Here is a 15724-nt window from a genome sequence, read left to right as displayed (position 1 = left end):
TTCATTGCTGCTGTAGTGAAACATGCTTTTATAAGTCCAATCATTGCATAGCAATTCTAAATATTTTTCAACTGGTAATTGAAGTGCACTTCCCATTCGTCATTCAAGTGCATAGGCAATGGTAGGCAGGCATCAGAACCACTTTGCAATGAGCTGGAGGCAGTAGCCTATGCATATTATGAGGCATGTCTTGCCTTGCTTCAAAAGCTAAAATCTGACCATATCGTGGAAGCAATTATTTTATAAAGACTTCCATATGCCATTGCAACCTGATGCCTATTTCTCTCATGTTCTATTTGTTTTCAAATCAACTTTCAATGTCCAGCAGCCAAAGGCACAGTTCAAGTCATACTAGCAACCCATGCTAGTTGTTGCATCTTTAGATCTCCCCTCTTTCAAAATTTTGAATGGATATTTTCATCTGTCAAATGAAACCGGTTGCGTGTGCGGTGCGCTTTTGACAACGTTGTGGCATGAACATTCTCGTGTAACCTACTGTCTTGTGCACGTTGCTGCTCTTATGATGTGAAGAAACATTTTGCATCAGCCTTAGGGCTGTATTACCGCCACACTGGCGGTCACGAGTCATGAAGGCAGTCAAATTCCACATGACTGTTTAGTCACAGTAGTAATTAGGCCAACCTCTGATGCTGCTCTGATCCTCTGATGCTGCTGCTGGTCATTTGTAGCCTACCAAACTTGTAGCCTACCAAAATTGCCTGCTACTCAGCACTATTGTCCCTCTAATCACTCTAAGCTATAAAAAGAAGGCACTGTGATGCCAAAAAGTTGGTTGTCTTTTACCCAATGAATTACTGGGAGGTTATACATGTAGAGTGTGTGACTCTTTGTTTTTACAGCTTACAGTTTATTCACCGTTATTCAGCATCTCTACATTGAATTATTTTCATGGGTGTGTGCAAGCTCATGCTTTTTATCACTCTGACATCAATGTAGATTTTTAGATTTTCTAATACATTTAACACTTCATGAGAGCCCATGAGCTCATGTTGTACAACATTTCTGAAGGCTATGCAATTGTAGGAGAACACTTTCCTAATGCACTGTGTGTGTGTGTATATATATTTGCGGCAATCTCAGTACTATTCCATTGCGGAGCCTCCAGTGGCATGCAGAGGCCAAATCCAGGTCCGTACTGCATTGCCATGCACCTCCCAAATTTTGTAACAATGCAGTGGGCTCTGTATAACTCCGCATTGACATGATTGGTTGAGGGCGGTATGTCCTGTAGAAAGAGAACAAACTCACTTCCTTGACAACAGCTCTGCACTGCTCCACAAAGCGCAAGTAAACTCAGCAAGAAAAGAAATGTCCCATTTTCCGGACCCTGTCTTTAAAAGATAATTTGTAAAAATCCAAATAACTTCACAGATCTTCATTGTAAAGGGTTTAAACGCTGTTTCCCATGCTTGTTCAATGAACAATAATTAATGAACATGCACCTGTGGAACAGGGACGCTACCGTCCCACCTGGTCATCATCCAGTGAGATTGCAGAGCGCCAAATTCAAATACAGTAATACTCATTATAATAATTCAGAAAATATAGGTTCAAAGATTAACTTCTTCTGAATCCAAACATGGTGTCAGATTTAAAAAATGCTTTATGGCGAAAGCATACCATATTATTTGAGAATATAGCCCAGCAGACAAATCATTACAAACAGTAACCAGCCAAGTAGAAGAGTTACACAAGTCAGAAATAGAGAGAAAATGAATCCCTTACCTTTGATCTTCATATGGTTGCACTCAGAAGACATTCATTTATTCAATAAATGTTCCTTTTGTTCGATAAAGTCTCTTTATATCCAAAAACCTCAGTTTTGTTAGCTCGTTTTCTTCAGTAATCTACAGGCTCAAACGCAGTCACCACAGACAGACAGAAAATCCTAATTGTATCCGTAAAGTTCGTAGAAACATTTCAAACGATGTTCATAATCAATCCTCAGGTTGTTTTTAGCCTAAATAATCTATGATATTTCAACCGGACAATAATGTCGTCAATATAAAAGGTAAACAAGAAAGGCACTCTCTCGGTCTTGCGCATGAAAAAGCTCTGTGACACGGCAGGGTCCACTCATTCAGACTCCTCTTACTCCGTCATTTTTCAGAATACAAGCCTGAAACAATTTCTAAAGACTGTTGGCATCTAGTGGAAGGCATAGGAACTGCAATTTGAGTCCTAAGTCAAAGGATACTGTAATGGCATTGAATAGAAAAATCCTACTTCCTGAATGGATTTTTCTCAGGTTTTCGCTTGCCAAGTTTTGTTATACTCAGACACTATTTTAACAGTTTTGAAAACTTTAGTGTTTTATATCCATTTCTACCAATTATATGCATATCCTATCTTCTGGGCCTGAGTAGAAGGCTGTTTAATTTGGGCACGCTTTTCATCCAAATTTCCAAATGCTGTCCCCTACCCTAGAGAAGTTAGTGTCTTAACTGCTTACAATTAAGGTCACAGTTATGCAAACTTAGGACACTAAAGAGGACTTTCTACTGACTGAAAAACACCAAAAGAAAGATGGCCAGGATACCTGCTCATCTGTGTGAACATGCCTTAGGCATGCTGCAAGGAGGCATGAGGACTGCAGATATGGCCAGGGCAATAAATTGCAATGTCCGTACTGTGAGACGCCTAAGACAGAGCTACAAAGGGACAGGACGGAAAGCTGATAGTCCTCACAGTGGCAGACCACGTGTAACAACACCTGCCCAGGAGCAGTACATCCGAACATCACACCTGTGGGACAGGTACAGGGTGGCAACAACTGCCTGAGTCACACCAGGAACGCTTAATCCCTCCATCAGTGCTCAGACTGTCTGCAATAGGCCTAGAGAGGCTGGACTGAGGGTTTGTAGGCCTGTTGTATGGCAGGTCCTCACCAGACATCACCGGCAACAACGTCGCCTATGGGCAAAAAGTGACAAATGGGCAAAAGGTGACAAAAAGTGACGAGTTGCGGGTTTGTCTCACCAGGGGGATGGTCTGATTCACATTTACCGACGATGGAATGAGCGTTACACCGAGGCCTGTACTCTGGAGCGAGATCGATTTGGAGGTGGAGGGTCCGTCATGGTCTGTTGCGGTGTGTCACAGCAACATTGGACTGACCTTGTCATTGCAGGCTATCTCAACGCTGTGCGTTACAGAGAAGACATCCTCCTCCCTCATGTAGTATGCTTCCTGCAGGCTCATCCTGACATGACCCTCCAGCATGGCAATGCCACCAGCCATACTGCTTGTTCTGTGTGTGATTTCCTGCAAGACAGGAAAGTCAGTGTTCTGACATGGCCAGCGAAGAGCCCGGCTCTCCCATTGAGCACGTCTGGAACCTGTTGGACCCCCCCAGAAATGTCCGGGAACTTGCAGGTGCCTTGGTGGAAGAGTGGGGTAACATCTCACAGCCAGAACTGGCAAGTCTGGTGCAGTCCATGAGGAGGAGATGCACTGCAGTACTTAATGCAGCTGGTGGCCACACCAGATACTGACTGACTTTTTGATTTTGACCCCCAGTTTGTTCAGGGACACATGTCTGTGGAACTTGTTCAGTTTATGTCTCAGTTGTTGAATCTTATGCTCATACAATTATTTACACATGTTAAGTTTGCTGAAAATAAATGCAGTTGACAGTGAGGACTTTTTTTTTTGGCTGATTTTAGTATGAATTCCCTGACTGCTGCTGAGGCCATATCACCGTAAATGCTGCATGGCCTATGCAGACATTGGATTGATCATGCTCCCAGATGCACAATGCACTTGTCTCTCCAGAATGTGCGTTCTCTCGCCAATTTATGCACATTCATTGTTTCATAATTGAATTGTGTGAATTGTTTGACTGTTAGTGTATATTAATTCCCAATTACATAAATCGCCAGTACAGTACATTTACCCTTCATTCCTATAATTTCTAAACTACTATTTACCCTTCATTCCTATAATTTTTAAACTACGATGTTTGTTACTTTGGTGACTAATTTCTGTCAATGCATTCAATATTATTATTTCAGCCTTCTCATTGTCGGAGTGCACAACCTATGCTAAATTGTGAGAAACGAGTTTTAGTTTATTTCATTCCATTTACAAGTTTTGTGAATTTAGTCAGCGTCTTTTGTCTGGAGCGCTCCTGTCAATGTTAGGATGCGCACGCATAGAAGTAGACCTATAGGCTACCTGGCCTGCATATAAATGTGCCCATTTGGGGATCTGAGAGTTTCTGATTGGCTTAACGCACCACCGCTAATGTCCTGTGGAGCTTCTCAAAGTAAGGTTTTCTTTGCCTCAAACAGCAAGCAAACAGTGTGTTTTTACATCCATTAAGAATTACAGTGGTTCCTCAATGTATTCAAAAAATCTTTCCACTTCTCTTTCGATAACCACTCTGAGTGAAAGGGAAAAATGTCATGCTCTGATCAAGTAAGAACGTCATAAAATAGGTCTTCTTGATTACTTCAGTGCTTGGCTTGGACTGAAATAGTTTCCGGTACTCATTTTGGGTGCTGGTGCTGTTTATTGTTTATATACTGTTTATATCCAGGATGTATAACATCCTGCCGTGTTTCGGAGTCCCATAGGGCAGCGCACAATTAGCTCAACGTCGTTCAGATTTGGCCGGAGTAGGCCGTCATTTTAAATAAGAATTTGCTCTTAACTGGCTTGCCTAGTTAAATAAATAGAAATATTTAGGTGCAAGAGCTCCACACTACCTTTGAGCTAATATTCTATAAGAGGAACAGGATCTCAAACATTTGATGTGCCTGTACTCAGCTCCGGTGAGCTCTTGTCCAAGTCAAGAACTGCTTCTTATCCCATGCATAAATAGCCTACAGCTGTGTCTGTCCTGAGCTCACTGGCACGTTGTAACTCTGAGCGCCCAGAATATTTTATATAATGTTGCAAGTTCGCTAGCACATTCGGGCTGGACCCAAGTTACTAGTTGAGCCAATGTTTCAAGTTTGTTGTAGACAGGCCGTGTGTAGCCGTTGTGATTTATAGGATATTTATTTTTATCACCAGATTTTCTACCTGCAGGCAGCAATGTTTTTATTTGTTGGCTTTGTCGGCTATTTTTTCCGTAGTTGGCAATGACAATAGCAGTTACTTTTTAGGTTTGTATAATTTTCGTTTCGATAGAATTAATTTTGATTAACCACATGACAATGATTTATTTTATTTTTACCTTTATTTAGCTTGGCAAGTCAGTTAAGAACAAATTCTTATTTTCAATGACGGCCTAGGAACAGTGGGTTTAACTGCCTGTTCAGGGGCAGAACGACAGATTTGTATATTGTCAGCTCAGGGGTTTGAACTTGCAACCTTCCGGTTACTAGTCCAACACTCTAACCACTATGCTACGTTATAAAATGGTTTAATGAAAATGTGCATATGAAAACCATAACTGGCACGCAGATCGGTAGAAATAGTAAGATAAATTGGCATTCCACATGAGAAAGGTTGCAGACTTTTTTCCTCATGGTTATCTAGCTCTCCTGTGCCCTCTTGAGGCATTTGTCTTATTTCATCAAACTGTAAGCTAAATGCATAGTTGATTTTAGACATACCTTATGCGTTTTAATATCTATGGAAATATGCACGTTTGAAACTTTAGACCAATGAATTGGTCGATAGAACAGACTGCTTTCGGTCGACCAAGATCCATTTTAGTCGGTGGCAGCCCTAATTAAAATTTTGCTGCCCGGCACCATATTTTCCTAAAAGAAACTTGGCTTCACACCTACTCTAACATCTCCTCAGTTGCCAGACTCCCTGGCTCCAGAATTTTCTCTCTTGCTCAACCTTTTCCCCTGGTTTTAAGTGTAAATGTCTGTGGTCTTCCTGTGAGCAGTAGCCACCATCGTGGCCTATCTGAAGGAGGTGGAGTCTCCCTACGAAGTCCTTGACTTTATCCGCTCCTACCTGGGCGACACTGTGGAAGCCAAAGAGTTTGCCAAGCAGTTCCTGGAGCGGCGTGCCAAACAGAAAGCCAACCACCAGAGGCAGCAACAGCAGGTGTGTGTGTTATATGTATATTGAACAAATATAAACGCAAAATGCAACAATTTCAAATATTTTAGCGTTACAGTTCATGTAAGGAAATTAGTCAGTTGAAATTAATTCATTAGGTCCTAATCTATGGATTTCAAGATGGGAATACAGATATGCATCTATTGATCACATGTACCTTAAAAAAAAAGAAGTTGGGGTATGGATCAGAAAACCAGTCCAGTATCTGGTGTGACCACCATTTGCCTCATGCAGCGTGACACATCTTCACATGGAGTTGATCAGGCTGTTGATTGTGGGCTGTGGAATGTTGTCACACCCACTCCACTTCAATGGCTGTGCAAAGTTGCTGGATATTGGCGGGAACTGGAACACATTGTCGTACAAGTCGATCCAGAGCATCCCAAACATGCTCAATAGGTGACATGTCTGAGTATGCAGGCCATTAAGGAACTGAGAGATTTTCAGCTTCCAGGAATTGTGTACAGATCCTTGCGACATGGGGCTGTGTATTATCATTCTGAAACGTGAGGTAATGACGGCGGATGAATGGCATGACAATGGGCCTCAGGATGACGTCACGGTATCTCTGTGCATTCAAATTGCCATAGATAAAATGCAATTGTGTTCGTTGTCTGACGCTTATGCCTGCTCATACCATAACCCCACCACCACCATGGGGCACTCTGTTCACAACGTTGACATAAGCATACGACGCCATACACGTCTGGCATCGGCCCGGTACAGTTGAAACCAAGGGACTCATCGGTGAAGAGTACTCTTCACCAGTGGCCATTGAAGGTGAGATTTTGCCCACTGAAGTTGGCTACAACGCCAAACTGCAGTCAGGTCAAGACCCTGGTGAGGATGACGAGCACATAGATGAGCATCCCTGAGAGAGTTTCTGACAGTTTATGTAGAAATTCTAGAGTTGTACGAACCCACAGTTTCATCAGCTGTCGGGGTGGCTGGTCTCAAAACGATCCTGCAGGTGAATAAGCCGGATGTGGAGGTCCTGGGCTGGCTTGGTTACATGTGGTCTGGGGTTGCGAGGACGGTTGGACGTACTGCCAAATTCTCAAATTATGGTATCGAAATTAACATTCAATTATCTGGCAATAGCTCTGGTGAACATTCCTGCGGTCAGTTGCACGCTCCCTCAAAACGTGAGACATCTGTGGCTTTGTGTTGTGACAAAACTGCACTTTTAAGAGTAGCCTTTTGTCCCCAGCACAAGGTTCACATGTGTAATGATCATGCTGTTAAATCAGCTTCTTGATATACCATAAATGGCAGGTGCATGGATTATCTTGGCAAAGGAGAAATGCTCACTAACAGTGATGTAAACACATTTTTGCACAAAATCTGAGAAATAGGCTTTTTGTGTATGGAATATTTCTGGAATCTTTTGTTTCACCTCATGAAACCAACACTACATGTTGTGTTTATATTTTTGTCCAGTATAATAATAAATATACACTGCTCAAAAAAATAAAGGGAACACTAAAATAGCACATCCTAGATCTGAATGAATGAAATATTCTTATTAAATACTTTTTTCTTTACATAGTTGAATGTGCTGACAACAAAATCACACACACATTATCAATGGAAATCAAATTTATCAACCCATGGAGGTCTGAATTTGGAGTCACACTCAAAATTAATGTGGAAAACCACTACAGGCTGATCTAACTGATGTAATGTCCTTAAAACAAGTAAAAATGAGCCTGAGTAGTGTGTGTGGCCTCCACGTGCCTGTATGACCTCCCTACAACGCCTGGGCATGCTCCTGATGAGGTGGCGGATGGTCTCCTGAGGGATCTCCTCCCAGACCTGGACTAAAGCATCCGCCAACTCCTGGACAGTCTGTGGTGCAACGTGGCGTTTGTGGATGGAGCGAGACATGATGTCCCAGATGTGCTCAATTGGATTCAGGTCTGCGGAACGGGCAGGCCAGTCCATAGCATCAATGCCTTCTTCTCGCAGGAACTGCTGACACTCCAGCCACATGAGATCTAGTATTGTCTTGCAGTAGGGGGAACCCAGGGCCAACCGCACCAGCATATGGTCTCACAAGGGGTCTGAGGATCTCATCTCGGTACCTAATGGCACAGGCTACCTCTGGCGAGCACATGGAGTGCTGTGCGGCCCACCAAGAAATGCCACCCCACACCATGACTGGCCCACTGCCAAACCGGTCATGCTGGAGCATGTTGCAGGCTGCAGAACGGTCTCCACGGCGTCTCCAGACTGTCACGTGCTCAGTGTGAACCTGCTTTCTTCTGTGAAGAGCACAGGGCGCAAGTGGCGAATTTGCCAATCTTGGTGTTCTCTGGCAAATGCCAAACGTCTTGCACGGTGTTGGGCTGTAAGCACAACCCCCACCTGTGGACGTCAGGCCGTCATACCACCCTCATGGAGTCTGTTTCTGACCGTTTGAGCAGACACATGTACATTTGTGGCCTGCTGGGGGTCATTTTGCAGGGCTCTGGCAGAGCTCCTCCTGCTCCTCCTTGCACAAAGGCAGCGGTCCTGCTGCTGGGTTGTTGCCCTCCTACGGCCTCCTCCACGTCTCCTGATGTACTGGCCTGTGGTTATCACCTGCAGAACCACTCCTTTATTGGGGGTGTCTTGCTAATTGCCTATAATTTCCACCTGTTGTCTATTCCATTTGCACAACAGCATGTGAAATGTATTGTCAATCAGTGTTGCTTCCTAAGTGGTCAGTTTGATTTCACAGAAGTGTTATTGACTTGGAGTTACATTGTGTTTAAGTGTTCCCATGTATTTTTTTGAGCAGTGTATATTCTGTTTAGCAGACTCTTTCATCCAAAGCAGTTTAGTCATGTGTGCATACATTTATATGTGTAGGTGGTACCTGGAATCAAACTACCCTGACCACTACCCACTACTCTGGCATTACAAGCACCATGCTCTAACAACTGAGCTACAAAGGACATTAGCGTATTTTGTGTATTTCGTTGACAAAAAATTACAATTAAATCGTTTTCAATCCCACTTTGTAACACAATAAAATGTGAAGAAGTCCAACGGGGATGTTTGTGGTGTGGATGTGTAAGAGATTATAAGTAACCAACATCCCTCTCCCCCACCAGTTATCAAAAGAAGTTCCAGGACTGTCCGTGAACAACTTTCCTCTACAGGTAGACTCCACATCAAGTCATGACCAACACTCTTTTTATAATATCAATCTTTACTTTTCTAATGTTTGAGCACTTATTGGAATTTGCAAATACCCAATACATTGTCGGTAACCACGTTTTTCTCTCTCCCCCCTCTCTCATCTGTGTAGTCCATGTTCCAGGCAGCCCAGATGGGGAAGGGAGGAATGTATGACAGCCAAGCTGCAAAGATGAAGAAGAAACAGACCATGATGCTTCACTCTGACCCCAGCATCTTAGGTATGCGGACACTCAGTCAATAATACATACAGTATATTTATTAAATGTCTCGCAGCACAGTGAAAAGTAAACTAAATGGAGTGAAGTATTGAATAGTTGATGTTTTTATATGCAGGTGTTAGTCTTATCAAAGAGTAATAACTGGAAGAAGGACAGGCCAAGTTTATTCATCCCATTGGGTCGTATAGCTGCAAAGACAAGATATGACGATACATATCTTGTATCGTCATATCTAGACAGCCTATACATGTCTGTTGCTTGGCAGGGACTTAATTAGTTCCTCTCACTGGTGTAGTCATGGTCCTGCCTGATGCTAGAACCTTCATGTATATGTGTAAAATAGGACTGTAGTAGCAGGGTCGCTAGGGTGTGCCCCTCTGGCCCGCCTCCAAGGTTTCTTCTCACTTCTGTTGACTTAACCTCGAGCCGAATTCCTTGCTCCTCCGTAGTTCTACAGTTCGCCTGCCTTATCAAAAACTAACTGTTGCCCTTCGCCTCCCTCAGTAGCTTTCCATACTCGTTCCATATTCACCCTTCATTGACACAGAACATAAATAGTTATCATACATGTAATGTAATCAGTAAGTTCGTTCTCAACTAGCCTACATGGTTAAATAAAGGTGAAATAAATGTTAAAATATATAGTGATATTTATGTATTAAGTTACTCTCCCATTTTGGGTTCTATCTACAGAATACCGTAAACTTCTGAAATGTACTTTCCAGATGTGAAAAGTAGTGGAATCCATGCTGGATGTGAATAGAAGTGAACCATGGTGTTTCTCCTGCAGGATATTCATTCCTGGGCGCAGGGGACAGGATGAGCCTGGGCGAGATGGAAACAGTGGAAGATTATTGATCCACAGCATCTACCTGAATCCACCTGAGGCCTTATACCTGGCATACGAGACACACACACACACACACACACACATTCACAGACCGACACACACACACACACACATTCACAGACCAACACACGCACAAACACTGACGAATGTGCACTGCTGAGCTACTTTGCCCCCCCCCCTCTTGGATGAGGACCTTGTAAAGTACTGTTTTCTCCCTCGTCTCTCAGTGAGAGGGGCCGGTAGGGGTGTGCAGAGAGGAGTACCCTTCCGCACTTCTTACAGTTAAGCACCTTAAACTAAACTAATGCACTTTATTACATGGGGTTTCAATATTTGAAATGAAGTTTTGCCTGTTTTTTTGTTTTTGTTGGTTTTAGGATGCAAAATTTGCATATATTATGTCTATGATATGAATATACACAAGTGGATGTGTGTGTGCAAACATACCCAAGTAAGGAACTGGAGGTTACATCTCTGATAATAATGGTGAGGGGTTGGGGGAGTGATGAGCATTTGGTTTAGAAAGTATATTCTTTTTTGAAAAGAGACACTGTTGTTTTTTAAACATTTTATATAAAATGTAAAGCTATAGCAAATTTGCATTTTAAGAAAAACTTGAATGTTTGCACTTACAAAATCAAACAAAAATTGTTGTGGATAAGTAGTGGAAGAAAAATATGTTTCTGAATGCTGGTGTCTGTGTGGTAGACTCAAAGCCTGCACACTTTTTATTGCTTACAGAGATGCATAAAAAGGCCATGTTTTTACTTTGTTCCATGAAACTTTTTTTTACTTTGTGAAGGATGTATGCAATTTGTGCCCATGTTAGATGTATGAGTGATGAGTAGCCAATGAATGTGTGCATGTTATTTTTGTACATGGGTTCTTTAAGCGAGAGTGGGAGTGGATAGGGCTCTTTTCATCCAATCTTTCACCAGCTCCTCATCCCCTAAATGACTTCATGATGGTCTGCGTTTCTGTCCAGTTACCTGAATGGCCGCTCGTGTTCTGGCATTGGTGCTTCGCTGCCCTCATGCTCTTCTCTCGCGACGAGTCACGGGTATACAGGCTCTGATTCGCTGATTGAACTGTGAAAGCAAATGTCTTGTTTCAAGGCAGATTTCCGAGGTATATTTTACTGCAGTACAGGCCCTGTCTCAATCTCACTCTTGTTAAAAGAACCATATATAGTTATGTTTAATAATTATCTTCCTTGTGGTTATGAAAGTTGGTAAGACCAGAGAAGTTCCTTGCATTTTTCAAGGGGATCTATTGCCTTTAATGACATGCCAGTGTTGAGGTCTTGCTTTCCTGTTTCCAGGTTGTTTTGCAAGCTATTGCCACTGCTTGTGTGAACCCTGGTTTTTATAGCTAGAGTCCTCTCTTTTGTTGCTTTTTGAATATGTTTGTCTGTTTAAAACAGTGGAAAAGTATTTGGACTTGATGATATGGAGCACTTTTGAGGCTGCTAAGCTTTTGTATTTTTATATTGTTTTGTTTTTTTGCTTCTTGTAATTTCTTATCTTTTTTTTGTTGTTTTTTTGTTTGTTTTTTTAAACGAATGTATTCCAAAAACAGAACAGTGCAGTGAGATGAAGCCAGACTTTAAACAAATGGTAATGCGGAGAGTTGTGGGGATAAAGTATTTGAGTCCCTGAAGATGAGATACTGTAAATTAAACTGAGGTGGACACCGCTGAACACACTGCCTACTGCTCTCTGAAGAACTTCTCGTAATAAGATGAAGACGTCTGTCCATCACAAAGCAATGTTGTCGTCCTCGATAGTCTCTGGATACAGCTTCAAATCCTTTCAAACATGATGGACTCATTACAAACCTATATACCGAGGAAATGTAGCAGTAGTTTTTCAAAAGAAGAATCTGTCTCCTTTTGATCTTTGAATGTCTGGGTTGCAACTTTAATAATGGTCTTCTTTCTCTCTAATTGCCTACAACTTGTGAAAATGGAGAGTTTGAAGATGTGGCCGGAGGAATGATCGGTACTTCATCTGCAAACTGAAACGGTCTTCGCTTTAACCATTTTTTTTATTCATACAAGTCTGGATTATATTTTTTATTTAAAAAAAAAAATCAAGAGAAAAAGGAGAATGGACAATTTGTTTTAGACTGGTGACAACTAATATGTGTTTGTATCATTTGAATCCATGTGTTTCTCAAGAAGAGAATCGGAGATTGCGTGAGGAGATGGATAAAAAAATCTATTATGACTCCTTTCATGCTCGTTCCTCAGGCCAGCCTCCTTGCCATAGCTGATCCCCCTCTGTACAACATACTGTGCAACATGTCTCATGGGGTTTGGTGGGCTGGGACCATGTGACTATAGGTTGCCAGTTTTAAATTATGGACATTTAAAGAGATTCAACAATTGTTCAAAGAAATTAAAATATACTGGAGAGAACATATTTTTATAACACAGGCCTCCAATTGGAACCTTTTGAAACCCAAAACTACTGGACAATGGACTGACTGGGGGGGGTGGTAAAATTTGTTCATCTTCCACTTGTGCTTTTGTTGGATTTAGTCACAGAACAGAGTGTAGGGAGATGGACAGGTTTGTGGACTATGTGAGATGCCCCTGTCTCCTTGTATTTACTCTTCTACTGGACACGGATTGCCTTTCCCTGTACATTCTCCACAAGAAAGGACAGCATTGAGGATGACCTTGACACAGATTCTTCGGTGTATCAGAACAATACTGCACTGACCTTCAGAGCCACAGAAGGCAAGTTGATGTGACCATCTGCTTTTAGGAAGGGGCTCACTGGAGGAAATGTATATTCTTTGTTAGATGTACTTTTGCTGAATTTCTAGGTTACTGGCTACCTGAAGTTGCATGTAGGACAGGTAGAGGCACAGGGGAACTAGATAAATGATTTGACTAAAGATTATATTTAATAGCTTGCTGTACCAACAATGATAGTTATTCAGAGGAGAGTTGGGTAATTAATAGGTTCTTCAAGATGTGTCTGTTTAATGAGATTGGACATCTAGATATATCCTGGTGTCTGGACAAGCCGCTCTGTTCCTCATGCTGTACCCAGGGGGGTCTGGGATTTAATATTAGTCTGATATTAATCTATTATGATCCAGGTTATAGCGTTTAATCATCCTTGTCTTAATAGTGCTGTCTTGTTTCTGCAGGCCAGGAGGATACCTCATGGACACTTCTCCTTGCTTGGTCCATGTAGTGGCCCTTCTGCTGGATGACCAGCTGCAAATAGAGGTGTATCGTGGCCTAAGACGTGTGGGCTCTCATACCCTGAATGACTTGGCTGTTCGGGACCACATCTGGACATGGGATTGTCTCTGAGAGGAGCAGACAGTAAAGGAGAGAGACTCCCAGACACAAGCTTTGTCCTGGACTGGACTAGACAGAGGAAGACTGAACCCAGCTGATCGAGGTCTCAACCAGGAGTTAAGACTCATGCACACATGCACCCACACACAGATCTGGTTGGCAAGTTTCAACTCCTGGATGTAAATAGTGAATGTTTAATTTGACTTTACTGGTTGTTGTAAGATTTTTTTTGACTCATTTGGTTTTACTTGCCTTAACTGGACAGAATAAAATTGCCCATGAGTGATATCCCCTCCCCACCACCCCTACGTAGTAATAGGTTTGACCTGGTGGAGTGTATGGAATGATGTCTGGGTTGGTTTGAGACATCCAAAATGAGTGGAGTAATGGGTATTCGTGAGAATGCTGTAAAAAGAGAATGCTAAAACTATTAGAGGAATGTTTGTAATGCAAAATTGGTTTAAAGAAATTTTGGGGAAAAGTTATGGTTATTGCCTCTTCTTGCTACTCAAACACAGCACAGCAGAATTTTAGATGGGGCTGGGCATTGTAAATAGTTTTTACTTTGAAGAGAAGTGTAACAGAATAAATAAACTAATGTGTGAAATGCAATATTAATGTGTCACATTCTCTACATATTGTTTTAAAGGGAAGACCGATCAATAAATGTTGACCTTGCGCAGCGAGTTGCTGTCATATTGCATCTGACCACAGAAAATGTTCTGTTCCTTTCCGGATGATTCCACATGTTGAATTGCCAGGTTTTGTCAACACCCAGCAGGAGATCTACTGTGCAAGACGGATGTTCTTTGTTGGTCTGTCTTTCCTATTTTTAACACTAAATCATGTATATCAGCCTGCAGTTTTACATGTTGCCCACATGGGGGCATGGTATGTTCAGTTTTATTGTCCTGTACTCCACACTCCTTTCTGCTTTCCCAATCATCAAACTACTGGAAATGAGCTGCTGAATTGTTACATTGTAAATGAAAAGCATCTGATACAGCAGTGGTTACCAAACTGCAGGGCGCTACCTTTTTGTGTGTGTTTCATCAGTTCCTCTTGTCATGCCAGTCACCTTAGAGCTATAACTTGTCAGAAATGTCCAGATCAACTAGTCCATGCCAGCAGGCAAGTTTAAAAAATTGCCCATAGATATTGCTGTAATTTCTTTAGTCACTCGTATCACATCAATACATGTTAGACATGGTAAAATGTCCAAGACAATGTGCTTTAAAACTGCAGTTTTCTTTGCACCCCATTACAAAATGTGTAGAATTGCAGGAAATAAGTTTTAAACCTGTAAAATTCTCTCCACCAAGAGGGGTGTGAACAGTGCTTGTGCTCTTAGAAATAGACGTAGCTCGTGTATGCGCAGGGGGTGGCTGGATGTTCGCCAATACTTGAAGGGTGGCGCCAAGTGAAAAAGTTTGGGAACCCCTTGTCGTGATGTGTGTTTTGTCCTATATTTGTAATCCCAGCCCCCATCCCCGCAGGGGGTCTTTTGCCTTTTGGTAGGCCGTCATTGTAAATAAAAATTTGTTCTTAACTGACTTGCCTCGTGAAAAAAAGACATAACTGGTGGGGGAGCTAAAAGCTTGTTACTGCACATTGGTAATTTCGTATGTAATCTCTCGTAGATCTACGTAAACATAACTAGTACTGTGGAATTTGATGTAGGGGATAACTTGCAGTAGTTCTGTTTTTTTTTGTCATTGGTTATTTGGACAAATCACGTTTTTTAGGTGTTAGCATATTTTGGAAGGGAAGGGACATTCGGCCCGGCCAGTAACTTGCAAAGAAAGATGGAGCGACTTGTGCCAATCTTTGTTCTAGAATTTCTTAATCGGTTCTCTTAACACATATGTTCCCAGAACTTAATCAAGCAGCTGACCAATTACGTGAGACCTTAGTTCCGGGTTAACCGAGATTAGCCATACTGCATCTGCCACAATATTTGGGACAAAATCTGTGACACATTTTCAGAAAGTTATGGTCAACATAACTGACCTATAAGGTACATATCAGAGAGAGCTGTATAAAATGCTTTTAAAATGGAAACCTTGATGAATGTTTAACTTTTTTCCAAGTGGTTCTGAAGTG

At 42.0% G+C, this 15724-nt stretch overlaps 1 protein-coding gene across 4 annotated transcripts in view; it reads left to right on the top strand.

Annotated features, from left to right (window-relative positions):
• The window catches only part of LOC135544343 (GRB10-interacting GYF protein 1-like), a 32828-nt gene extending 17654 nt beyond the window's left edge, over positions 1-15174 (top strand). For all 4 annotated transcript variants that reach the window (XM_064971882.1, XM_064971881.1, XM_064971883.1 and 1 more), the window contains 5 exons: positions 5870-6033; positions 9147-9194; positions 9344-9452; positions 10243-13045; positions 13465-15174. In XM_064971882.1, coding sequence (XP_064827954.1) covers positions 5870-6033; positions 9147-9194; positions 9344-9452; positions 10243-10310 — 389 coding nt within the window. In that variant the 3' untranslated portion in view covers positions 10311-13045; positions 13465-15174. The remainder of the gene's footprint in view (positions 1-5869; positions 6034-9146; positions 9195-9343; positions 9453-10242; positions 13046-13464) is intronic.
• The last annotated feature ends 550 nt before the right edge of the window (positions 15175-15724 follow it).

This window comes from Oncorhynchus masou, chromosome 8 (assembly GCF_036934945.1).
Source record: "Oncorhynchus masou masou isolate Uvic2021 chromosome 8, UVic_Omas_1.1, whole genome shotgun sequence".
In the NCBI taxonomy this organism is placed as follows: domain Eukaryota; kingdom Metazoa; phylum Chordata; class Actinopteri; order Salmoniformes; family Salmonidae; genus Oncorhynchus; species Oncorhynchus masou.
The sequence above is the reverse complement of the archived record's forward strand: the minus strand, read 5'-3'. Positions and strand labels throughout refer to the sequence as shown.